Genomic DNA, 24,993 nt, shown 5'->3' on the forward strand with positions numbered 1-24,993 from the left:
GATGACTCTGGGCAGCATGTTTCAAGCTTCTCTGTGCTTCCTGAATCAGGGTCCCCAGTGGGGGCTGATCACCTCCACCCCAGAACCACCTCCCCCCAGGTCTGGATGGCACAGAACTTGCATGCCCATTAAGTTCCCGGGGGGGGGGGGGATATGGTGTCTGTTTAGGCACCACATTGGGAGAGCATTGTTATGACTAGGAGAACCCAGGGGGGAGCGTGTGAAAGCAGGGACCCTCTTGGCACTGGATGGGCTTTGCTGCCCAGGGGAAGGGACTCCTCATGTTACCTCTATTTCTCCTGCCTTCTGGATGGGGTTTAGTAGAAGGGAGAAGACTCATAATCTGTGCCCCACCCCAGCCCTGGCCAGATGGATCAGTCCCCTCCTAGAGGTCCCTTGGGCCAGCTTGGATTTTGAGGCACCATAAAAAGAGCACAGGGAAAGGCAGGTTGGCCAGAGTGGTCCACTGGGTAGAGAAGGTGGGGTTCCGTTCTTCCCTTTCTGTACAGGAATCCAACCAGGATGAGGTAGGGCCTGGGTGGAAAGATAGAGCGCAGATTCAGGTGCGAGGTTAGGGACGTGGTAGGTGCAGGGGTAGGGAAAATGGCCAGGGGGAGGAGGAAGGGCAGGGGCAAGAAGAATGGTCGCAGATAGGAGTGGCGCGAATGGCCAGGTGGTCTCAGGTTTGCTATTTTACGGTGTGTGAGCAATTTGCAAGCCATCACCGCTCACCTTTAGCAGCTGCCCATTATCTATACTCGGCCCAGCTGGTGCTTCACGTGACTAGGGTGGGGTTGGTTGGTTGGGCGGAGGAAGCGGCCTGGAATAGCAGGTCTCCCCCAGTACGCCTTCATGCGGGCTCTGCGTCTGCCTAGGTGTGGCCATCAAGATCCCCATTGTCTGCGTGGTGTTGGAGGGCGGCCCTGGCACGCTGCATGTGAGTAGAAGCTGCTGTGCATCTTGGGGTTCAGGCCCTGCTGTCTGGGGGAAAGGACTGGCGGACGCCTCTGCTAAAAATCTGGTGCCTTCGCTGTGAACACACGTGGCATGCCGTCCTCAGGAGATGGAGGGGAGGGAATCCACCACACACAGGACGGGGATGTTTCCAGGTGGGAGAGGACACACTTAATGAGTAGACCCTCATGTGGGAGAGGTGGCTTGGCTTTAGCCCAGGTCATGGTAGGGTTGCTGGTTCTCTTTTCCCAGAGCCTCTCCAGAAGGCCTTCCTTCACCCAGCGCCCCTGGCACTGCCCTCAGAGTACAGGCCCCTGGCTCCAGTCTAGCTCCTGGAGCTCAAATCGGGAGTCTTCCTCATGGTCCTTGTACCCTTGGGCTTTGGCCATTCTGGGTCCACACAGCATGCCCGTGAGTGGGTCTGGTCAGTGACTGTGCCACGAACCCTTTAGTTACAGTGGTATTGATTGGGTGCTGAGCGACAAGCCTGGGTCAGGTGTATCAGCGGCACACACCCCTTATGTGCCAACAACAGCTCTTTTTGTCTCTTGAAGAGTGGCATGCACTAAACCAGTGAGGGCTTCCAGAGAGTTCCAGCTTCATAGGCTCACTCTAGTAGCAAGCGGCATGCAGCCTTAGCTGCCACCGAATGGCGCTGCATTTCAAACATGTCAAAGCTGGGTGAGGGCTCTGGCCAGCTCACACTTGCTTCTGGTTTTGCAGACCATCTACAATGCCATCACCAATGGCACACCCTGTGTGATAGTGGAGGGCTCCGGCCGAGTGGCTGACGTCATTGCCCAGGTGGCTGCTCTGCCTGTCTCTGAGATCACCATCTCCCTGATACAGCACAAGCTCAGCATCTTCTTCCAGGAGATGTTCGAGACTTTCACTGAAAACAGGATCGTGGAATGGACCAAAAAGGTGAGGCACATAGGGGCTTACAGTTACCAGGCTGACTTCCAGACAGACAGGAGACCAGGACTCAAGGGACCTGAAGTGGGTCAGAGCGGGTGCATGGTTGAATTTGCAGATGGTGGGGATCTTTGAGCCCCAGGACAGGCAGGGCCTCCCGGTTGGGCACTGGGAGGTTGAAGCATATGACAGACAGCATGCCAAAGGAAAGCTGAGGTTTGGACTCTGTTTGCAGAATGCAGGGCTGGGCTGGGACTTCTCAGAGCTTGAGAGTGTTGTTCTGGGACCCAGAGCATGTTGGACAGGAGGGGTGTGGTGCTTAGGGAGGGCCAAGAAGCAGTGCAGAGCACAAGAGGGACCTTGGTGGGGATGCCAGCGGCAGAGTTACCGGCCACAGCAGTGAGTGGCAGCACGTGGTCCAGCCTTGTCTCCTCATAGGAGCACTAATAGAGCAGACTCAGAAGTGTCCAGCTTCCCAGTCCTGAAGCTGGGTTTTGGGGTGGTGTCTTGATGAATTCTGAAGAGTGTGCAGTAGAAAAGTGTGCAGTGAGTGTCTGCACCTTTGTTCCCTCAGAGTTTATACAGTGTGTGAGCATCCTGGATGAGTGTGAGCAGTGCTAGCTTCTGCTGAGTTGAATTTAGGTCCCGCCAGCCACAAGCCAAAGGAACACACTGGAGCTAGGCACACTGGACTATAACTCATGGAGGGACTTGGACTGAGTCCTCTGATGGGGTGGCCCAGGGAAGCATGGAGATCTCATTTTAAATTTGCCAAGGACTCAGAGTGGCCTTGTTTGGTGTGGATGCTCTGTGAGATTATCTGACAGGGAAACAACATAAATTTGGTGAGATTCTCAGCCCTTCCCCTCTCCCCACTCCCGAAGGCCTTTGCTTGCTTGTCCAGTGCTGTGAGCTGTTGGGCAGGCGGGGAGCCTTTTCCCAGCAAATAGTATAAATTATTCAGGCAATTCAGAGAAGTGAATTTAATCTTTGTCCAATAGTATTTTTACTACATTTGTTGTGTGTGCTCACGCTCACACACTGGTGTCACAATGCACACATCGTGGAGGTTAGATGACATTTTGTGCGAGTCAATTCATTCTACTGTATGGGTCCTAGGAGACTGATCAAAGCCATCAGGTTTGGTGGCAAGCGCCTTACTAGCTGATCCTGCACAGACTGGGGAGTGTGGTTCCTTGTTGGGGCCTCGGTCCGTTTTGTCCTTCAAGGAGGCAGAATACCTTAACCTGGGTCTCACTGGCAACCATTTGCTGCAGATCCAAGACATTGTGCGGAGGCGGCAGCTGCTGACTGTCTTCCGGGAGGGCAAGGACGGGCAGCAGGACGTGGATGTGGCCATTCTTCAGGCTTTACTGAAAGGTGAGACTGTGAGCAGGGGGAAAGGAGAGAGAGAGGCCAGGACAAGTGTGCTCATGATGAATGACAACATCTCAGTCAGATGCACTGGCCAGAGCGCTCTGCCCTGTGCCGTCACCGCAAACCATCTGAGAAACACAGCAAATTCCAGTCAGTGAATGCAAAGGAGCCCATGCCAGTCCCGTGGCAGTCAAGCTTTCTGAAGACAGCAAATCTTGAGAAGAGTAAGAAGAGGCGGGGGAGGAATTAAGATGTCCTCAGACAAATAAAAGCACAGGGAATTTGTAGGCACTAGGCCCGAGTTATTAGAAGTGCTCAAGGGAGCCAGCTAGCTGAATGCAAAGACTCTGGATATGCCCTGTGAAGGAATAAAAATCTCAAACAGGCAAGTGCACAGGCAGTTATGAAAGCTGTGTCATTGTAACAGTGGCGTATGATCGCAGAGTCTGTTTACTTCACTACATAAGAGGTTAAGACAGAGTTACCAGTCTAAAAGCTAGTATTCTAAGCAGGAGATTCACTGCCAAGTTGAAGGCCAGGCTAGTCAAGATGAACCTGGGAAGCCTGCAAGATAGCTTGCAAAACATCACAACAGCAAACTCTACTCACAAGAGGGATTTGGAATAGACAAGTGTAGAGGGAGAGGTGGAGCCAGCTGGGGAGGGATGGGGCTGGGGAGGGGCCAGGGAAGGCTCTGGGAAAAGGTTTTATGGGATGTTGTTCCTGGGGATATGAACAAACATCTACTCACCTTGGATAGGGAACGGATGGGAACCAAAGTATCGCAGCCACCAAGCTCTGCCCTGACAAGCCAATGAGTTTATTGGGGTTACTTAGAGGAGTGTGGGTGAGGAGCACGGGAACAGGGGTGACCCAAAGGCAGGGACATTGTCGCTGAAAGCCCACCCTGGTGTGGGTGAGGACGCAGGAGAGCTGAACTCCTGGAGCTCTCTGTATCACTTGCAGGCAGCTGCTCCAGTGGGAGAGTCTCCTTGTCTCATGGTTCCTCACTGTTTATATAACCCGGGGGAGTATTGGGTCTCGTGAATCTGGTGAGTTTTAGGGACTTCCTGTGTCTTACCGAGTTTCCCTCTAGGAAGGAAGGTTTTAGCTGAAGAACTGGGAACTGGAGACTAGCCTAGACATGATATAGGTCTCTTCTGTGTATTTTTCCTGGTATATTTTCTATGGCATGGGACATGCTTCATGGCCTCTGTTGTCATTTTCTCTGTTCTTGGCAAGGTGTCTTTTGACTGACTGTTCTAATCTGGCTGTCTTCCTGCTTATGGGCTGTAAAGCGTCCCTTGTTCATTCTGGTGTGCTCTGTCAAACATGGGAAGTCTGCCCGTGGTTTGTGGGTTGCGACTACATTTTCTTAAGGTGGCTTCAAAGAACAGAGGGATTACCTTTTGTGGTTTGTCAACTTTCCCTTTGTCGTTTGTGTTTTCTATGTCCTGGCTCAGGACTCTGCCTGCCCTAGGGTTGCAAATATTCACTGATGTCATTTGACACTCCTTAGCCTGCCTCTTCAGCAGGACACTTCATTGTGTGGTGGGAGGGAGGGGCCAAAGCTGCTTTTGCTCTTCAAATAGAAAATATGTGCAGCTATGGGACCCCCTGGTTCTGATCTCCAACTCCTGAGTGTGCCTGTGTGTGTGTGTGTGTGTGTTGGCTTTGGAAATTCTATTTTACAAGTTAGTGTAAATGAATGCCTTTTAGAAACCTGTATCTTCTTTTACTGTGACTTTTCCCCTTATGCTGTGACCCACCTGTCACAGGGGCAGGGCATGGCTGGGAAATGACCCAGGAAATGGGGTGAACCAAACTGATGACCAAAACCCTGAGATTCTCTAACAAATGAAAAGTGCTTACAAAGTGGGTGTCTCAGGGAGGGCACCACCACTAAGCTCTGAGTTACACTTTAACTCATTAAGGGAGCTAGAGTCCCCAGCCAACCCCTGAGCCCCCACACCAAGCCTCCCGTAGAGACACCTGACACACACTGTCACCCACAGCCTCTCGAAGCCAAGACCACTCTGGCCACGAGAACTGGGACCATCAACTGAAGCTGGCGGTGGCCTGGAACCGTGTGGACATTGCTCGCAGTGAGATCTTCACTGACGAGTGGCAGTGGAAGGTGAGGCATGTGTGTGCGTGTGCGAGCGTGCGCCGGGTTCCAGCCCCGCCTTGGGAATGGCGACACGGGTGGATTCATTCCATCCTCCAGGAGAGAGATCACGGGCACTCCCTGTAGAGTCCTAAGCTCAGAGTTCTAGGAGGTGCTGACCTAGTGTGATGGTCACTGAACATTGCTCCCTCTCAGCCTGCAGATCTGCACCCCATGATGACAGCTGCCCTCATCTCCAACAAGCCTGAGTTTGTGAGGCTCTTTCTGGAGAACGGGGTGCGGCTGAAGGAGTTTGTCACTTGGGACGTTCTACTCTGCCTGTACGAGAACCTGGAGCCATCTTGCCTCTTCCACAGCAAGCTGCAGAAGGTGCTGGCCGAAGAGCGCCTGGCCTGCGCATCTGATGCACCCCGGCTGCACATGTACCACGTGGCCCAGGTGCTGCGCGAGCTTCTGGGGGACTCCACACAACTGCTATACCCCCGGCCCCGGTACAATGACCGGCCATGGCTCTCGATGCCCATGGTACCTATCAAGTTCAATGTGAGTGGTGGTAATTTGGGTGCTAGCCATGTGGGTGCTGGTGTCGGGGTGCGGTGTCACGCTGGCTCCTTGGTGGGCGGCAGCTGTGTTATGAGCTCTTATGTTAATTGCTGTATGTGTATGTGTGTGCACGTGCGCATGTGTGTGTGTGTATACATATGCACGCCGACAATTTCAGCTCTCAGGATGTGAGGTAGGATAATAAAGAGTATAAGGTCAGCCTGGGATACATAGTAAGGTAGTCACAAAGCAAGAAAGAGGAAGAGAAAAGAGAGAGAGAGAGAGGGAAAAAAAATCCAAAGCTAATTGACCACGCAAACAACCCCAAAGCAATGGGCTCTGCATTGTGTCCTGGAGGGCACGGACGGCGTAAAAACCCTGCAGATCCAGGGCTTAGACAATATCAACTAATGTTCTCACAGTCCTGGAGACTGCAGTCTGAGGACAGCCACAGGGCTGGTTCCTGCTGAGGCCCCTCTCCCTGTCCTGCAAGGGGGAGGGGCTCTTGCTGAGACTTTACATAAGAAGGGTGGGAAAAGGGGAGCCCCCAGTAACCTCATTTTCACTTCATTGCTTCCAGAAATGTCCATAGTAGTTACTCTTCTCCTCACGGAGACCGAGTACCCCCAGAAAGCATCTTTGGGAAGGGTGTCTTTATTTTGACTCAGTTCCAGGAGACATCTTTCTTCTTTTAATGTGGGTGGTGGGGATCTGAACCTAGGTCTTCAGGCTTATGTGGCAAACTCCTTCCTGCTGAGCCATCTCCTCAGCCCCCAGCGAATCATTTAATTAAGTTCACCGAGAGTGAAACGTGCCGTCTGTCTATGACTACAGAAGGAAGGACACACACTGCCCACCAGCTTGGGGATCTGATGCTGGGGGCCTCTGTGGGACGTGGACTATCCTCTGCCTACAGGTGCAGGGAGTGAGCCTCCGGTCAACCAATAAGCGATCAACAGACCAAGTTAACTTCACCATTGACCCAATCCGTGACCTTCTCATTTGGGCCATTATCCAGAACCGCCGGGAGCTGGCGGGCATCATCTGGGCTCAGGTACCAGGACTGGCTTCGTTGCAGACATGACAATGTCTAGACTGGTGATCTGAGTCACGGGCTCACATTCTACAGCAAATCACAGTTCATGGTTGTGTGGGGACAGAAGGTCTCTGACCTAGGGAGGCTCGGAGCATCCAGTGGTGGGGAACAAAAACTTTGGTGGGAAAACAATTCTTAAAGAAAGAAGTGCTGGAGAGATGGCTCAGAGGTTAAGAGCACTGGATGCTCTTCCAGAGGATCTGGGTTCATTTCCCAGCAACCACATGGTGGCTCACAACCATCTTTAATGAGATCTGGTACCTTCTTCTGGCCTGCAGGAATACACGCAGGCAGAACACTATATTCATAATAAATAAGTAGATCTTAAAAAGTAAATAAAAACTGACATTTAAAAAATAAAGAAAAGGAAAGAAAGATAAAGGCCCTCTAAGCTATTGGCTTGAGGATGTAGACAGTGTCGTTCTCTGACCTGCCCAGATCTTGCCAGCTCCTGTCTGTTCATTTTACCTGTTAGGGAGACAAGAACATGGTACCCATAGCTCAGTACAAGAGGCCACCATCAGGGGCTTAAGTGTTAATGTGAGGTAACTCTAGTTGTTTATATGGACAGCCCACTCCCGCAAACTTCAGGTCCAAAGCATCTCTGTTCATTATCATAGGTTTCTAGGTAAAGAGTGGGTAAACCTAGTAGTCCCCCAGGTCCTCACAGCACCCCTGTGTCCCAGAGCCAGGACTGTATTGCTGCAGCGCTGGCCTGCAGCAAGATCCTGAAGGAGCTGTCCAAGGAGGAGGAAGATACAGACAGCTCGGAGGAGATGCTGGCACTGGCGGATGAGTTTGAGCATAGAGCTATAGGTGAGCTCCCTGGGGCACCTGCCCTGTCACTGGGGTCTCCATTTCTGTCTTTCTTTCTTTCTTTCTTTCTTTCTTTCTTTCTTTCTTTCTTTCTTTCTTTCTTTCTTTCTTTCTTTCTTCCTTCCTTCCTTCCTTCCTTCCTTCCTTCCTTCCTTCCTTTCTTTCTTTCTTTTTTTTGGTTTTTCGAGACAGGGTTTCTCTGTATTGTTTTGGAGCCTGTCCTGGAACTGGCTCTGTAGACCAGGCTGGCCTCGAACTCACAGAGATGTGCCTGCCTCTGCCTCCCGAGTGCTGGGATTAAAGGCGTGGGCCACCAACGCCCAGCTGGTCTCCATTTCTGTATGTCGTCTCTAATACCTAGAGTCCCTGTCTGTGACCTAGATGTTTCGGGACAGTCCCTATGTGTTAGTCTTACCCCATGTCTTGCCTTGGCTGGCTTTCTGATCGTCCCAGGTGACATTTATTCTCCCCCTGCTCAGGTGTCTTCACTGAGTGCTACCGGAAGGATGAGGAGAGAGCGCAGAAGCTTCTTGTCCGTGTGTCAGAGGCCTGGGGGAAGGCCACCTGCCTGCAGCTGGCCCTAGAGGCCAAGGACATGAAATTCGTGTCTCATGGAGGCATCCAGGTGACATGACTGTTCCCAGCAGTGTGGCTCTTTGGTGACTGGGATAGTACCTAGTACCTAGCCATATGTTGATGGACAGGCACTTGCCTCCTGGTTTGAGGATGGGAAAACTGGCACACAGCCAAGTAGGTGACTGATGGGCATGGAGGAAGCTGCTCAAATGTCAGGGGGCCCCCAGTGTGTGTTCTAAGAGCTCCCATCATCTGGGGGGCTTCAGTAAGGACGGGGGGATAGTGTGGCCTTCATGAAACATTAGGGACTGTGGCACACACCACTCCCTTATTACCGGGCTATCCTGGGATGTACAGAGTCCAGGGATACCCGGGGAGGAACCAAACCCTGCCCCATGGTATGCTTATGACAGCTTGGAACTGCATGGACTCAGGACCTTGCAGAGATTGGGGGTCCTGAAGCTGGAGGGGAGATGGCAGGCAGGAGTGGAGTCAGAGCCCCATGTGATTATCCCTGCTTATCCATCGCTTATGACTAGGGGCTCAGAGCACAATGATTAGGGGGGAGTGACTAGCACTCATCTTTGGGTGGCTGGGGGCTTGGGGCAAGGGGGGGTAGACCACTGGGTGCCCAGTGGCCTGAGACCACCCTGTCCACAGGCCTTCCTGACCAAGGTGTGGTGGGGCCAGCTCAGTGTGGACAACAGCCTGTGGCAGATCATCCTGTGCATGCTGGCCTTCCCACTGCTCTTCACCGGCCTCATCTCCTTCAGGTGAGGGCTCTGGGCTCTTAGAATGTGCAGGAAGTAGAGGGGGTAGCGCCAGTGCTCAGTACCACCTTGGGTCAAACTCTTCCGTGCCCCAAGTTTTCTGCTGGCTGCTGGAGGAGCTGATGAGCCTGACTCTTGGCCTCAGCTCCATAGCAACAGGGAGCATGGGGTCACCGCAGAGCCCAAGGGCTCTTGCTAAGATGCCATTTCTAGTTTGCTCGATAGCATCTCTGGGTTCTCTGGGAGTTCAGGGGCAGATACCAAGCTCCAGACCAGGTGGCCAGTGGCAAGATCGTTCATAGCCATAGGCCACATGCTCTGTCACCTTCTCAGGGCCTGGCTGTTGGGGATGTGTGCTAGGGAAAACAGGGGAGCAGCTCAGGTACTAAAGCAGTTTCAGTCTGCCCTGCTTTCTGGACTCACACCCTTCACAGACTCCCAGGAGGATGAGGCATCAATCTCACTTCCTTCCAGGGGTCATGGACATGCGACATTTGTCGTGCCCCCTTCCCTGAGGGGACAGAGCTGCACCTGTGTTTCTAGTAGCAGCTGTGACAAGAGGTTGCACATTAGTACGTGTCCACGTGGGGACTTCGTCCCGCTGTTGAACTGACCTTTATGACAGTGATGGCGGCTGGTCCCCATTTGTGGGGCACTTGAGGCCTGAAAGCTCCAGCTAAGAACTAATGCTAAGAGCACAGTACAGGGAACCTAACCCAGGTTAGGCTTACAGCCAGGTATCAGCCCTGGATAGAAGCTGTGATGGTCACAGCTCAGCAGGATGCAGAGACTTGCTTCCTGGCCTTTTGGGTCTGTTCAAGGTTTGGGGTCTTTAGTGCCAAGGCTGTTGTGCTGGCATGTCTATGACTGCTATGTGATTTTGGGTACCAGGTGAGGTGTTCCTTTCCTAGTATATTTGCCCCTTGGGTCACATCTCTCGCAGGGTAAGTGGGGGTCCTGGGGATCAAAGTCTGCGGGGCGTTGGGTTTTCAGTCTGTCACAGTCACCTGGCGTGTCTACCACAGGGAGAAGAGGCTACAGGCTCTGTGCCGCCCAGCCCGCATCCGCGCCTTCTTCAATGCGCCCGTGGTCATCTTCCACATGAATATCCTGTCCTACTTTGCCTTTCTCTGCTTGTTCGCCTACGTGCTCATGGTGGACTTCCAGCCCTCACCGTCCTGGTGCGAGTACCTCATCTACCTGTGGCTCTTCTCCCTGGTGTGCGAGGAGACACGACAGGTGCTCACCGCTCCTACACCAAGCGTCTATTAACACTGAACCTCACCCTGGCCCCTGGGAGCTGGGCAGAAGCCCAGGAGGCAGGCATCCATTCCTCCACCTGGGATTCTTGCCTCTATGGCCTGACTGCTCTGCCTAAGGCTGGGCTTCTGGACCTTTCCCAGGCAAAGCACTCACACAGTTGTCCAGTTCTGTGTGGCCCATGATCCCCCAGGCACCTAATCACATTCTGTGACCACCTTTGAGTAGGTGTGTCTCCCTACCTACTCAAGTGTGGGGCCCTGTGTGATCGTTTGCAAAAGATTCAGGCTGATGGAGAACCATGAACATGGTATGGTTCATTCCAGAAAAGGTCTTAGAGTGATATACAGAGGTGTCCCCTTCTACCCATTACCCAGAGCATCCAGAGTTCCTTTCCCTGAGGCAGGGGCAGACCTTGATTCTCCCTGCAAGGATATATAATGACATTCGGGGACAGTGTCACCCAGGCAGCTTCTGCAAGCTGCAGGGTCTAGGGTTTATACTGGGGTCAGTCACATAGACAGCTCTGTCCTCACCGCTGATCCGTCTCTAGCCCCTCTAGAGGTTGAACTAGTCCCGAGTGGCCTATATGACTACCTGGACTAGCTCACACTCCTGATAGACAGGACACGACTGTAAGGCTGGATGTTCCAGGGACAAAGGCCTGTATGACCATTGAGCAGACCAATCCTTCACTGTGCTAGTTTCCCACTTCATCCTTGTGGTACCGGCTTACACTAGGTGGACACCTCCTTTTGGGAGACCCAAAGAAGAAAGAAGCTCAAGAAAGAACCATGGGACTGGGGCTTGATGGAGCTGGGGCAATGCTGAGGTTCTGGTGCTTTGGGTTTCAGCTTCTGTAGTCAGCCCCTCCATGGGGTCAGAGCTTCGGTGTCCCCTGAACTCACCTCAAATGGCAGCCCAAGATAGAGAACACATGCGTCTCCTAGAATCTGTCCCTCAGGCCCAGGGAAAGGACATGCCTGACCATGGTAGTTGGGGGTGAGGATCCTGCCAGGCAGACCAGGTAAAGATCCTTGGGTCTCCTCCTGGACCCTCCTTCCCGGCCTGTCTCCAGAAGCAGGGATCATTCTGGACAGAGCAAAGATCCTTGTGGGAGGTGCTAGCAGGGAGAAGGGAGCTTCTCCAGCACACACACACACACACACACGCATGCATGCATACACATGCACATACACGCACACACACACACACACACACACACACACACACACACACACACACACACACACACACACGGATCCCTGGTTCATGGAAGACTATCAGTGAAGTGTGGCAGGCTCTTACTCCTGCTCATGCTGTTCCTGGACTTGTTGAGTGCAGTGGTCCACCCTGTGTCCCGCTGGCCCCCACCACAGTCAAGCTCTGCCCATAAAGGACCTTGTCAGTGTGGTGCTGATGGAGATGTTGGCCTCCCCTAACTGTCGTCTCCTCAGTAGCTCTTCTACGATCCTGATGGGTGTGGGCTGAAGAAGATGGCGTCCCTGTACTTCAGTGACTTCTGGAACAAGCTGGATGTTGGTGCCATTCTGCTCTTCATAGCAGGACTGACCTGCCGGTGAGTGGCCAGGGTACCCCTGCCTTCTTCCCGAGGGGCACCTGGACCCAGTCAGCTTAAGACAGGCAGTCTCTGAACCCCGACTCTTGCCTGCCTGTGGGCACAGTGACGGCTGAGACCATGCCTGCCCTTGGCACTGATGGGGAAATGTTGTCGGGGCGTGGACTGCTCTTTGTCCACCTCAGTTTGCGGTCACACGTAAGGGCCACCGGTCACTATCGTTCGTCTCAGCTTCCCAGACATCGTGTCCTCTCTGCCCCTCCCTGCTGGGTTACATTCCACATTGACAGCTTGTGTGTTTAAGAGGTGGTTGGCCCTCTTTCTTCTTGAGGTGCGATGGAAATAGCCAAGGCTCCTTAGTTGTTTCTGGGGTGTCCCTTGCACACCTGGGTATCTGGCTCAGTTCTCCATGAATACTTTGCCCTTGATGTCGCCATATTTGGCCATATTCGGCATATTTGGGCCTGCCTCCTCTAGAGCCCCGTACCTCCAAGGACTACGCCAGGCCAGGGAGAGGTTTTAGTAGCAACCTCTGCCTTCTGGCAAACCAGAGCCTGAGGTGGCGCCTTGCCCACTGCCAGGCTGGTCCCGGTGACGCTGTACCCCGGGCGCATCATCCTGTCCTTGGACTTCATCATGTTCTGCCTTCGCCTCATGCACATCTTCACCATCAGCAAGACGCTGGGGCCCAAGATCATCATCGTGAAGCGCATGGTGAGGGCACAGGGGGCCTACCCGGGAGGGGCCGTGGAGCCCACGGCTGCCGTGAGGGACTGGGGCTGTGCCTGTCACGAAAGAGGTAGGATTGCACTAGAGCTTACCATTTGTCCCGTGTCTGGCCTCATCCTCAGGATCCCTGAGTGTCCCTCATCCTATTGCCTGGGTGCCGTCACCTCCAGGCCTCCTTGTCTGTTTCACAGCCCTAGCATGGGCCCCATTGCGGTTCGGATGCAAACTCTCTCTTCCTTGGGTTATCATTGCCCAACCCGCTCCACATCTTGAAGCGCTCCCTACGAAGGAGTTGTCACTGTGCTCTTTGAGGTTGTGGGAGGCCCTGGGTTGCTCCCCAGCGTCCTGCATTCATGTCAGGATGACAGGGGAACAGGAGGAGATCCAGGGCGGGAAGTGCAGCCCATTGCTTCCATCTTTGCAGATGAAGGACGTCTTCTTCTTCCTCTTTCTCCTGGCGGTGTGGGTGGTGTCCTTCGGAGTGGCCAAGCAGGCCATCCTCATCCACAACGAGAGCCGGGTGGATTGGATCTTCCGTGGGGTCGTCTATCACTCTTACCTCACCATCTTCGGGCAGATCCCAACCTACATCGATGGTAGGAGCCAGCTGTGGGCATCTAAGGGGCGGGGCAAGGGAGAGATGGAGTCAGGGGTGGGGGCTTCCTAGGAATCTCTAAGAGTCCAAGGTTACAAGAGACAGGGTTCATTTCTAGTCAGGCTGTGTGGCTTACTAAGGACCAGGGAAGCCCAGGGCTCCATCGGTCAGCTTGTCCTGGACGCTGATAGCCCTCAACAGGGAGTGGAGGGCTCCTGCATTTCCCAGTTGATGAGTGTGACAGCAGGAACTTAAGTTATGGCAGAGATGATGGGGCACAGCTGACAGTACACAGCATTAAAGGCCACCCCCATTCCCTCTCCCTCACCCCACTACAGTCAGAAATGATTACCCTCTGACAGAAGGACAGCTTTTCAGTGTGTGTGTGTGTGCATCTGTGCCTGTGTGTGAGCTTGTGTGTGCTTGTACATATGTGAGCGTGAGTATGTGTGTGAGTGCATGTGTGTGTATATGAGTGTGTGTACATGTGTGTGAGTGCATGTGTATGATTGTATATGCATGTGTGGTGACCTGAGGACCATCTCAGGTGTCTTTTCTTAGGAGCCACCTTGATTTTGTTTTTACTTTTTCCTTGATTTTTATCTTATGTATATGAATTTGCGTTCATGTATGTCTGTGCACCATGTGTGTGCACTGCCAAGGGAGGTCAGAAGAGAGTGTCGTGATCCCATAAGACTGGAGTTACAGCCGGGCGTTGGTGGCGCATGCCTTTAATCCCAGCACTCGGGAGGCAGAGGCAGGCGGATCTCTGTGAGTTCGAGGCTGGGCTGGACCGATAGCCTCCAAAACAATACAGAGAAACCCTGTCTCGAAAAAAACCCCCCCCCCCAAAAAAAAGACTGGAGTTACAGACAGCCATGAGCCTCCACGTGGGTGCTGGGAATTGAACCCAGGTCCTTTGGGAGAGCTGCCAGTGCTCTTAACTGCTGAGCTATCTCTCCATTCAATCATTTTTTTTTTTGATACAGGATCTCTCTTTGGTTTGGAACTTGCCTAGTTGGCTAAGCTAACTGAGCAGAGTCCCAGGGATCACCTATTTCCTCCTTGGCACTGATATTGGAAGTGGGGGCCATAACATCTGGCTTTTAACATGGGTTCTGGATTGAACTCAAGCTATGACATAAGGCAAGCATTTCACTCATGGAGCTTTTCCACAGTCCCATGTGTTTCTTAAAACCAGCCTCCTTCAGGTAGATTTCCCACATCGTAAGCTGTCCACAGGCCTGCACATGCACGTGTCGTACGGAAGCTGGCTTGAGACCCCTTCCCTTCAACAGTCACTGGCCTCCTTCCTCTGCCCTACAAAGCCACCCACCGGCTGCTGCCCACACATATCTGCCTTCCCATACAGTTCACACAAACTAGACCTAAGCTGGTGTGGAGTTAGCTGGGTCTGGCCTTGTCACCCAGTGTCACGTTTTCACACTTCACCGGCTGGGGCGTAGCAATTATGAGCACTTCATTCCATCTATTGCTAAATTGTATTTCTCTGCATGGACGAGGCACATTTTAGTTATTCATAAGTTGTGACCGCTTGCATTCTTCCTGGGCTTTGGCTACTGTGGCTGCCGCTGCTGGGAATTTACATTTGTGCTTTCGTGCGGGTGTGTTTAACTCTGAGAAATGCCAGAGTCTTCCCACAGAGGCTATGCCTTCCAGTTTCTCCCCATCATCTTACACTCATTACTGTCTGGTGGGGGCCAGTGGTGTATCCTAGTGGCTTTGATTGGCGTTTCTGTTGTGGCTGCTGCTGAATGCGTTTTCATGTGCTTACTGGACTATTTGCACATCTTCTTAGGAGAAATGCCCATTTCTATCTTTTGCTCATTTCCCCTTCCAATTTTTATGGTTGAGCTTTTAAGACCTTTATCATAGGATGAGTTTACAATATTTTCTATTATTACAGAGGTTATCTTTTTGTTTTATGAAAAGACACTTCTTTGAAGCATAGAATTTTAATGAGGTGAAACTTGATTTTTTTTTTTTTTGGTTTTACGAGACAGGGTTTCTCTGTATTATTTTGGAGGCTGTCAGTCCAGCCTAGCCTCAAACTCACAGAGATCCGCCTGCCTCTGCCTCCTGAGTGCTGGGATTAAAGGTGTGTGCCACCACCACCCGGCTGAAACTTGATTTTTAAAAACCGTTTATGCCTCTGTGTCGCAGTGGAGAAAAACATTGCCGAACCCAAGGCTCAAAAGGTTTCTGTGTGTGTTTTGTAAGGGTTTATAGCTTCCAATATGTCTTTTGGCCTCTTACTTGCTTGCATTTGTATGTAAGATTAGGGCCATTCTTGTTTTTAAATTATCATTATTTTGTACATATTGGTGTTTTGTTTGCATGCATGTCTGTATACTACGTGTGTGATTAGTGTCCTGGGAGGCCAGAAAAAGGCATCAGATTTCCTGGAACTGGAGTTAGATATGGTAGTGACCCACCATATGGGTGCTGGGAATTGAACCCAGGACCTCTGGAAGAGCAGCCAGTGCTTTTAACCTCAGAGCCATTTCTCCAGTTCGTTCATTTTTTTAAAGACAGGGTCTCACTGCATTTCCTTGCCTATGCTTCCCCGGTGATGGCACTGTGGGCATGCACCACTGTGCTTGACAAGAGTCATTCTTTCTCATGTGGCTGTCTATTGTCCCAGCAGCATCAGGTGACAAGTATTTCTCCCTGTGAGAGTCACTTGGTCCTTAATTAAAGCATTCATCTTGGGTCTCCCATCTTTTTCTGCCGGTATGTGGGTCTGGCCTTGACTAGCATCTCCCTGCTGTGGCTGGTGGATTGTGTAGTAAGTTTTGATATTGGGCAAGGTGAGTCCTCCAGCCTTGCTCTTCCCTTTCCAAACTGCTTTGGTCTCTGAATTCCCTGTCTACACGAAGTTGTGGGGTTCTCGTCTGGAAAGAGGCTGTCTCTCTACCGTTTGGACCACTGGCTTAGCTCAGCCATCCTTCAGTGGCCACGTCTGGGACTGCTAAGTTCATTCCGGTGTGTCCTCCTTTTTGTGTTATTGTTATTTTTCCTTTTAGTTCTGTGATTTTTCTTGATTTATTTTTGACGATGCGTATGTCAGTGTGAGGGTAGGTGCACATGATTGTAGCAGTGCCCAGAGAGGCTGGAAGTCTCCGATCCCCTGGAGTTAGCAATAGTTGGGAGCCACTTGCAGAGGGCGCAGGGGACTGAACTTAGAGCAGTTCTGAGCTCTTACCTGAGCCACCTCTCTAGCCCCCAGTTTACATATTTTAAGATCCGATCCGTTCCTTCTGATTGAATTCTCAGCATCAAGACCCACTGGTGTCTGTACCCATGAGAAGTGCCTCGGGGGAGGGGTGGCTGGATCCTGGAGTGCAGGGTGCAGCCTGGGAGACCACTCTGGCTCCAGCCTCTTCTAAGCGGCTCACTTCCTGCTTAAGGATGCCCAAGAGCAAACCTCTTGTCAGGCTTTGGACTCTAGCCAGACGCCCAGTCCCTAACTCTGGGGATGTCTGAGCCTGGGGACCCTCAGCGCCCCAGTGATCAGGGTCCCTGGCAGCCAGTTCCCGGTAACTGACTGTGTGTTTTGTTTTTTGTTTTTGTTTTCGGTTGTTCCCTCCCACTCACCACAGGTGTGAATTATAGCATGGACCAGTGCAGCCCTAACGGCACAGACCCCTACAAGCCCAAGTGTCCCGAGAGTGACTGGACAGGGCAGACGCCCGCTTTCCCTGAGTGGCTGACGGTCACCTTGCTCTGCCTCTATCTACTCTTTGCCAACATCCTGCTGCTCAACCTACTCATCGCCATGTTCAAGTGAGTGTGGGCACCTGTGCCAGGGAAGGGCTGGCTCTCCTGGGATGGCGTGTGCACAGGCAGGCGGGTGACAGCCTCACGAGAGTGTGTGTGTAGCTCCTGCGGAGCCAGCGTGACATCCTGTCTGTGTCACTGTTCCCAGTAGCCCCTGTTCACTGACTTCGGGGCCATAAGACCCACTCCTGATAAGAACAGCTAGGCCATGGAAGGCCCAGCCTGCCCACAGTGAAGCTCTTGAGTCCTTGAGCCTCTGGTGTCAGCCTCCGGTGTCTGCAGGCAGGTTCCTGGTGGCTGCGACCCTTGGAAGTCCCTCCATGTGGTGTAGACAATGTACTCTTCTCTCACCAGCTGATTTCAGGGGCTGCCCCTTCTGTTTTAGAGTATTCCAAATGTTGAGAACTACATGTGCTAGCTAGACCTTCGGTGAGGGCAGGGAGTATAGGTAGGGAGCGGGGTGGACTCTAACCCTCAGGCAGGAAAAGCTATCTGATAAAGTGGCTCATGTCCCCTGCTCCTGGGCTGCTGTGTCAGACTTGGGTACTAGTACCTGAGACACCACCTGCTTCTTCAGAGTGCTGCATGCGCAGATCAGTTTTGAGATGTTCCGTGCCCACTCTGTGCCCTCACAGACGCCATCTTTGTTTATTCATGAGTACAAATCTAAAATTCCAGTGACTTCCTGTTCTCGCCTATTCCCAGAAGCCAGCTGCCACTGGGCGTTTGGCTTGCTTCCTGCTCACCTTCCTGTGGCACTCAGCCCTGAAAGGTCGTGCCCCACAAGCATTCTGATACGTTCACCTCTGCCTCCCACCAGCTACACGTTCCAGGAAGTGCAGGAGCACACAGACCAGATCTGGAAGTTCCAGCGGCATGACCTGATTGAGGAGTACCATGGCCGGCCCCCGGCCCCTCCCCCTTCATCCTCCTCAGCCACCTGCAGCTCCTCATCAAGAGGATTGTCCTGAAGATCCCTGCCATGAGGCACAAGCAGCTCAGTGAGTGCCCCCCCCCCGCCGACTCTCTGCAGTCCCACCATCCTGGGTGCAGATACAAGGGTGGGGTTCCTTGCAGAGCCCTGGGCAGACAGTAGGCATGCTGACATCTCCTGCGGCTGGGCTTTCCCTGCACCTGGCACCAGGCAGTAGCTCCCTGAGCCTGGACATGGAGTGATGGACTTTTCCACGGGGGGCCCTGAGTGGGTCATGAGGTCCTTGCCCCCCCATCTTGCCTACAGAGAACAAACTGGAGAAGAATGAGGAGGCGGCCCTCCTGTCCTGGGAGCTCTACCTGAAGGAGAACTACCTGCAGAACCAGCAGTTCCAGCACAAGCAGCGGCCAGAGCAGAAGATCCAGGACATCAGTGAGAAGTAAAGAGGCTGGGAGCCCTGGGGGGAGGCATCAAAGCCATGCCCTGCAGCCTCAAAGCCATCCTAAGTATAGTCCCATGGGGAGGACTCACACGCAACTTGTGGGTGAGAAAACTGGATGTCATTGTGTCCAGATAAGAAAACGGCACCCGATTGTGATGATGATGGCGGCGATGGTGATGGGTAATCGATGGTACTGATGGTAATGGTGAAAATGGTGATGATGTTGATGTGACGTGATAACAATAGTGACCAGGATGTTAGTGCTGGAGGTGATGGCAATGACAGTGATGACGCTGGAGATGGTGACTATAGCGATGGTGCTGATAATGAGAGTCCTGGAGAGAAGGGTGTTGGAGTGATGGTACTGCTTCCCGATAGTGCTGGTAGCTATGGTGACGATGACGGCAGCACCAGTGAACCAGCTCGTGATCGAGGCCCCTTGTACCTATCGCGATGGGTGAGCTAGACAAAGATGTACCATTTGCTTGAGTTTGGGTACAGTGACATCCAGTTTGTCCTTGGAATGCTCTCCACTCAGGGTCCTTGTCTCGAAGGGTCTTTCCTGCTTCCACACTTCCTGTGTGCACCTCTAAACGGGTCTGAAGACTGGCTGGTTGGCAGGTTTACTGGTGGTTGGTTGATGGTTTTGTGACCACATCCTTTGGTGAGTCTGTCTCAGGTTCATTTGTGGTTTATCAGTGGATTTGGAGATAGGCTTAGTGGTTGGTGATCCTATTAACTGATTGCTTGTGGGCGTACTAGTTGCCTTTTGGTAGCTGTGATAAAATACCATGACCAGGGCAACTTATAGAAGAGTTTTTGGCTTACAGGTCCAGAGGGTTAGAGTCCATAATAGTGGCAGTAGCTTGGCAGTAGGTAGCAGGCATTTCAGCAGGAGCAGGTCCTGAGAGCCCACATCCTGAACTGGAAGCACAAAGCAGAGAGAGCAAATCTTAAACCCACTGGTTGGGGCTGGGTAGCTCAGAGGTTAACCACACTCGCTGTTCTTGCAGAGGGCCAAGGTTCAATTCCCAGCACCCACACGATGGCTCACAACCCTCTGAAACCCCAGTTCTAGGGGATCTGACATCCTCATCCCACAGGCACATGAGTGGTATGCAGACAAAACACCCATATGTAAAATATGTGATAAAAACATTTAAAAAGTATGCAAAAGGAATTTGTTAAAAAAAAACTGCTGACATACTTCCTCAAGAAAGAATAACCTGAACAGGGCCATCAACTGGGGACCAAGTGTTCACATGCCCAAGACGGGGTGGGGGGTTGGGGGGTGGGGGGATGGGGAGATTTCCTCATTCAGTCCACCACAGTGGGCTGGGGTAGCAGTTAGCTGTCCCCCAGAGAAAGGCCAGAACTGGGCAGAACTCAGTGACTGCTGTGTGGTTCTTCAGCTATGGGCCCTGGCCCGGCTAGCCTACACCGGTCTGGGCTGTGGTCTTCCTGACATCACACTCTCATTGTCTATGTGAAAGCAGGTTTCAGGGTCCATTACAGCCCCTCAGCACCTGCTAGTACCTGCTCATCAAGACTGGCTGTATGGTGCCATTTCATTGAAACACTGACTGTGCCCACTGCCCAGATATTGGGGTGTGTGGCACCCAGGGAGTTTCCTTAAACGCCGGATCGTGTCTGGATGCTCCCTTACCAGGGTGAGCTGGAAGCTGGGTCGGCAGGGTCGACTTGAGGGTTCTGATGGGACAGTGTCAAGGGCTTGCTGTAGACTGAACACTTGACCTGCTTCCCTGCCATAGCCTTTCTTACAAAGAGGTGTTGGTTGCTCCATCTTTGCCACTGAGGACATGAAGACTTGGGAAGGGACAGAAGTAGAATAGTCTCGGGTTCACTGCTGCTGAGCAGTATAGCCTGGATTCTGGGCCCTGTCCTGAGCAGTTTAGTCTGGATTTCCAGGCCCTGTCCTGAGAGTATAGCCGGGATTCTAGGCCCCGATCTAGCGGTTTTGTGCTCTCCTGCCTCAGGGAACTAGGCTGGCCCTGAAGAAGACAGTTACATAAACCGAGGCTAGTCAGCCCTCACCCCAGATTTCCCTCCGTGTAGGAGGCTCAGAGTGAATCTGTTGTCCAGTTTCCAGCCTGGGGCCTGGAGGAAGTTGGGCTTCTCTAGTTATTTCCTGAGCTTGAAAGGATTACTAATATAGCACATTTCCAAGATGGGTCCTACAGACATTCTAGGGGGAATAGTATCTAGCCTGCTAAGATTTCAGGATCTATGGCCTGTTGTCGAGAAGCTCAACAAAACCCTATGCATTCAGTAGGTGGGAGCTGTGAAGTATAGAGTGAGCGGTCCCTCAGACCCGGTGAGGACCACGGCCTGGCCACTTTCTCCCTGGGGGCCCAGGGGGACACCCTGCTGTGTGGTATGCCAGGGCTCATGGCACTGTGTCTGAACCAAGTTGATGCCAACTCCTCACCCACAGTGTATGGCTGGAGGTTTGAGGGTTTCTGCCAATCTAGATGGTTCGTATGTGTCTGAACCTTGAGGTCCCACACATGCTGTAAAGATCACCCTCACATGTTCACAAGGTTGTCTTGGAAAAAACGGCAGGGGCACCAGAGTGTCTTTTGTGAATTGAAGCAACACAGTGTGTGGGGGAAGTGTAGACACCAGCACACTCGGTGTGGTCCTTAGCTCCTCTTCCCCGCATGGCTGTTTAAATTGGGTCACATCCCCAGAAGCACAATCAGATACTGCAGTGTGGTTCACTTCATTATAGAAGGGCATCGCTAGCGGCTGGCACTGTAACAGAAGAGGAAGCAAAGCCACTCAGAGCTCGGCAGGCGGGCAGGCGGGCAGACAGGCAGACGGGCAGCAGACAGGCAGCAGGCAGGCAGGCCTTGACCTGACAGTAGTTTAACTATAAACACAGCTGGCCATGGTGGGGAGAGGGCTTCTGGTACAAATCAAACATTCCCCAACAGCCCCAATGCCAAACCTGCACCATCCCAGCTGTCACCACAAACTTTGTCATCTGAGACAGCGCTCAGAGCACCAGGTGGCAGATCTAGACAAGCAGGCTACTGTGAATGCAGTCACCTCTCCCAGCGGATACCTCCGATGGGCCACTGAGCATGGGTTTGCCCTTCTGCTGGGCAAGAGACGTATCAAAGTGAGAGCCAGTGAGATGTCACGCCCCGGCTACTGGTTTGCTGGCGCTGTGTGCAACTGGGGTACCATGTTTTCTATAACTGGCAGGGTCCTTAAAGCCTGTCTGTTTGTCCTCTATCAGAGTGGACACCATGGTGGATCTGCTGGACATGGACCGTGTGAAGAGGTCGGGCTCCACAGAGCAGAGGCTGGTCTCCCTGGAGGAACAGGTATGTTGGAGGTTGGGGCCTAGTGGGGCATTTTGTGGTGTGGTGACACCGAGGCCAAGAGCTTTGGGGGAAAGATGCAGAAATGGAGGTCTGTGGGAGAGGGAGCAAGAGAGAGCCAGAGGGAAAGGGTGACCTAGAGACAGACAGACAGACACACGTGGAAAAGATGCAGGAATGGAGGTCTGTGAGTGGGGGAGGGAACAAGAGACGGGATGGAGAGATAGACAGAGAAAGGGAGAAGAGACAGACAGACAACACACACGGCGGGGGGGATAAAGATAGAGGGACAGACAGACACTCACAAATGGGGGGGGAAGAGACAGACAGACACACACGGAGGGGGGGAGATAGAGACAGAGGGAAAGGGACAGAGACAGACACAATTATTCATTGGAAGGAGAACCTTCTTTATTCCCTAGAAAATTCTAGTGTAGAATTCTGCTGCTGAGCCCCTCGCAGGTTTGAAGAGTGAAGCATCCACACCGGTACAGTTCTGGCCGTCCCAGAGTATCCATGGCTCCCTTCTCTGTTCAAGGCTACCTCAGAGACACTGTCTTGGGATTATACCTTAACTTTGACTGAGGCCAGAGAACCAACATCAAGTTCTCTGAGGCTGCATGGCCAAACGGGGTGCCTGAGTCTCTTGGGGAGTGAGGCCAGTCCTCCAGGCCATAAGCCACATGCAGCATGGACCACGACTGTCAACTTAGTCATTCTTGATACTTGCCATTCAGGTAGCTCAGACAACCAGAGCTTTGCACTGGATCGTGACAACCCTGAAGGACAGCGGCTTTGGCTCAGAGGCAGGCGTGACCCTGGGTGAGTAATAGACTGTCTCTCGGTAGCTTTCTCCAATAGTCTGTGTGGTTTTGAGTCTGAGGGATGGGTTGGCAGGAGAGGCAGTTTAGAGGGGTTTTGGCTGTGGCTATCTTGATGCCCTACAGGGCTAGCTTCTCACCTCTGCCTGGCTTGAGCAGTTACTGGATTCCTGGGGGCAGCATGCTGTGTCTCCTTGACATCCTCCTGCACATCTTGCTGCAATGTTGGGAGGCAGGGCGGGGAACAATTCTAGGTGACTGAGACTACCATGTTAATCAAAACAGAAAGCAAAGCCGGTAAGGAAATGGACATTGAGCGGTCTTCCTTGAGTGTGACTGGCCCACAGGGAGCAAACTTGCTCTCATTAATTGGACAGGCCCTATAGCAGCCGGTGAGGTTAGCTCACGGTTGAGACACGAAAGCGTGGCTTCAGTGGCCGGTATCTGCTAGGCGATGCTGAGCAGCTTTTTGTCTTTCTGTGTCTGAGATCCCTGGGATGGGAAGTGGGGTCTCAGGGCTGGCATTCAAACCTGTGTCTGTTTCTAGCATCCCAAAGGGCCTTCGATGAGCCAGATGCTGAACTGAGTAGCAGGAAGAAAGTAGAGGAGCCAGGAGACGGCTACCATGTGAATGCCCGGCACCTTCTCTACCCGGATGCGCCCATCATGCGCTTCCCTGTGCCCAACGAGAAGGTGCCCTGGGAGGTGAGCGTAACTTATGGGAGCCAGCGCAGGAGGGAGGGGCTTGGCTCTGGAGCAGGAGAAGAGGTCCTCCCGTGTTCATAAGTGGCTTCGGCCCACTACAGCCTCTCTGCTCATCCGATCATTTGGCAGATGAGATTAAATCACACGAACCATGTAGTCGAAATGTGGGAGAGGCTGGTGAGGCACCCTGGCCTTGTAGCGTCACGGCCTGGGGCCGCTTCTGAAGCTCCTCACACACTTCAGCTCTCCTGGGCCTCTCATCCCATCCATGCCTTCTTGTTCTTCATTCATCGGTTCCCAGGGAGCGCCCTCACTCCCCGCTTTTGAGGGCCAGGCATAAAAGAGAGACCTATACACAGAGACAGGGATAATGACACTGGGCTGTTAACCTGCTTGCCATTCCAACCCCCAAGGTTTTCTCTAAGTTCTTCTGGAACATTCCAGGCTGAAACTCTTTTTTTTTTTTTTTTTTTACTTTCTGTATGGAATCCTTTTTTACCTCCAGGGACATGTGTATCCCATGTCCCACTCCTGGAAGGTTTCATGTTACCCATTGCAATGCTTGGGCTGGTCCCATTGTTCACCTGGAATTTTTCCTCAGCTCTGCCAGGGCCGAGAGACATACATGCACACTTGGGGAGGTTATTAGTCCTAGCTGGGTAGTGGCCTTGGCTGTAACTGCTCTTGGGCCCATTTGTAGCAAAATTCTGAGGAAGCCCACTTGTCTTGTTATAGGTGGAGTTTCTGATCTACGACCCTCCGTTTTACACAGCCGAGAAGAAGGATGTGGTCCTCACAGACCCTGTGGGAGAGTGAGTGGCCCTTTCTCCAGAGGGACCCCAGAATTCATGAGGCCTGGCCCAGGCATGCTCTGCCTCGTTTGTCCCAGGGACCCCGGGGCAGCTTTTCCTGTCTTGGCACAACTCATCCTGACAACGGACATGACTTGTGGCCAGAGGCCCCTCTGAAAGAAGAGGCCTGTGATCACTGTTTGGGCCATCAGTGGAGGCAGATCCCCTGTCCCTAGGTATCTCTGCTCTGCCATTACCTTCTTATTGAAACATGTTCCCTTCCTTACCCCCAGCACGGCAGAACCTCTGTCTAGGATCAGTTACAACGTCGTGGATGGACCAACGGATCGTCGCAGCTCCCATGGAGCCTATGTGGTCCAGTATGGGCTCCCCTTGTGAGTATGCCCAGCCTCATCTGGCATTAATAAGTTGACCTCTGAGCAAGCTGGCACCTTTTTCTGCTTAAAGTGAAGGAGAGAAAAGGAAACCTGTGTCATTTCCTCAGAGTCTGCTCAAGGTACAAAGCCTTTTTTGTACCTCTCCTGAGCAGGCTCCTAGGTCCACCCTAGCTAGGTCCCCTGTACACGGGTCTATTAGTACCTGGGGACTTTGACTCATGGTTGGTAAAGTGGGGACCACAGTCAGGTACGAGGGGAGCACTCTGTTGCCAGGGTGTGTGGCTGGTGGGCCCACATTAGGGACAGCGACCCTGCCAGCATCTGTGATGGGATCTGTACTTGAGGACAGCAAGAGACTCACGCTGTGCTTCCAGATGTGAGATGTGGCCAACAGGGGGAGCAGTGGAGCCTGA

General features: G+C 52.6%; 1 protein-coding gene across 1 annotated transcript in view; it reads left to right on the forward strand.

Annotated features, from left to right (window-relative positions):
* The window catches only part of Trpm2 (transient receptor potential cation channel subfamily M member 2), a 45,702-nt gene that overhangs the window by 13,942 nt on the left and 6,767 nt on the right, over nucleotides 1-24,993 (forward strand). The window contains 22 exon segments of the mRNA XM_040732160.1: nucleotides 876-937; nucleotides 1,678-1,878; nucleotides 3,147-3,249; nucleotides 5,262-5,383; nucleotides 5,570-5,917; nucleotides 6,834-6,971; nucleotides 7,700-7,829; nucleotides 8,309-8,454; nucleotides 9,066-9,178; nucleotides 10,201-10,414; nucleotides 11,896-12,014; nucleotides 12,596-12,728; nucleotides 13,168-13,339; nucleotides 16,962-17,145; nucleotides 17,960-18,060; nucleotides 18,063-18,140; nucleotides 18,380-18,512; nucleotides 21,781-21,868; nucleotides 22,603-22,687; nucleotides 23,234-23,391; nucleotides 24,127-24,203; nucleotides 24,476-24,577. Of these exon segments, the coding sequence (XP_040588094.1) occupies nucleotides 876-937; nucleotides 1,678-1,878; nucleotides 3,147-3,249; nucleotides 5,262-5,383; nucleotides 5,570-5,917; nucleotides 6,834-6,971; nucleotides 7,700-7,829; nucleotides 8,309-8,454; nucleotides 9,066-9,178; nucleotides 10,201-10,414; nucleotides 11,896-12,014; nucleotides 12,596-12,728; nucleotides 13,168-13,339; nucleotides 16,962-17,145; nucleotides 17,960-18,060; nucleotides 18,063-18,140; nucleotides 18,380-18,512; nucleotides 21,781-21,868; nucleotides 22,603-22,687; nucleotides 23,234-23,391; nucleotides 24,127-24,203; nucleotides 24,476-24,577 (3,007 nt within the window).

This window comes from Mesocricetus auratus, unplaced genomic scaffold, assembly GCF_017639785.1.
Source record: "Mesocricetus auratus isolate SY011 unplaced genomic scaffold, BCM_Maur_2.0 Super-Scaffold_100027, whole genome shotgun sequence".
Taxonomy (NCBI): Eukaryota; Metazoa; Chordata; class Mammalia; order Rodentia; family Cricetidae; genus Mesocricetus; species Mesocricetus auratus.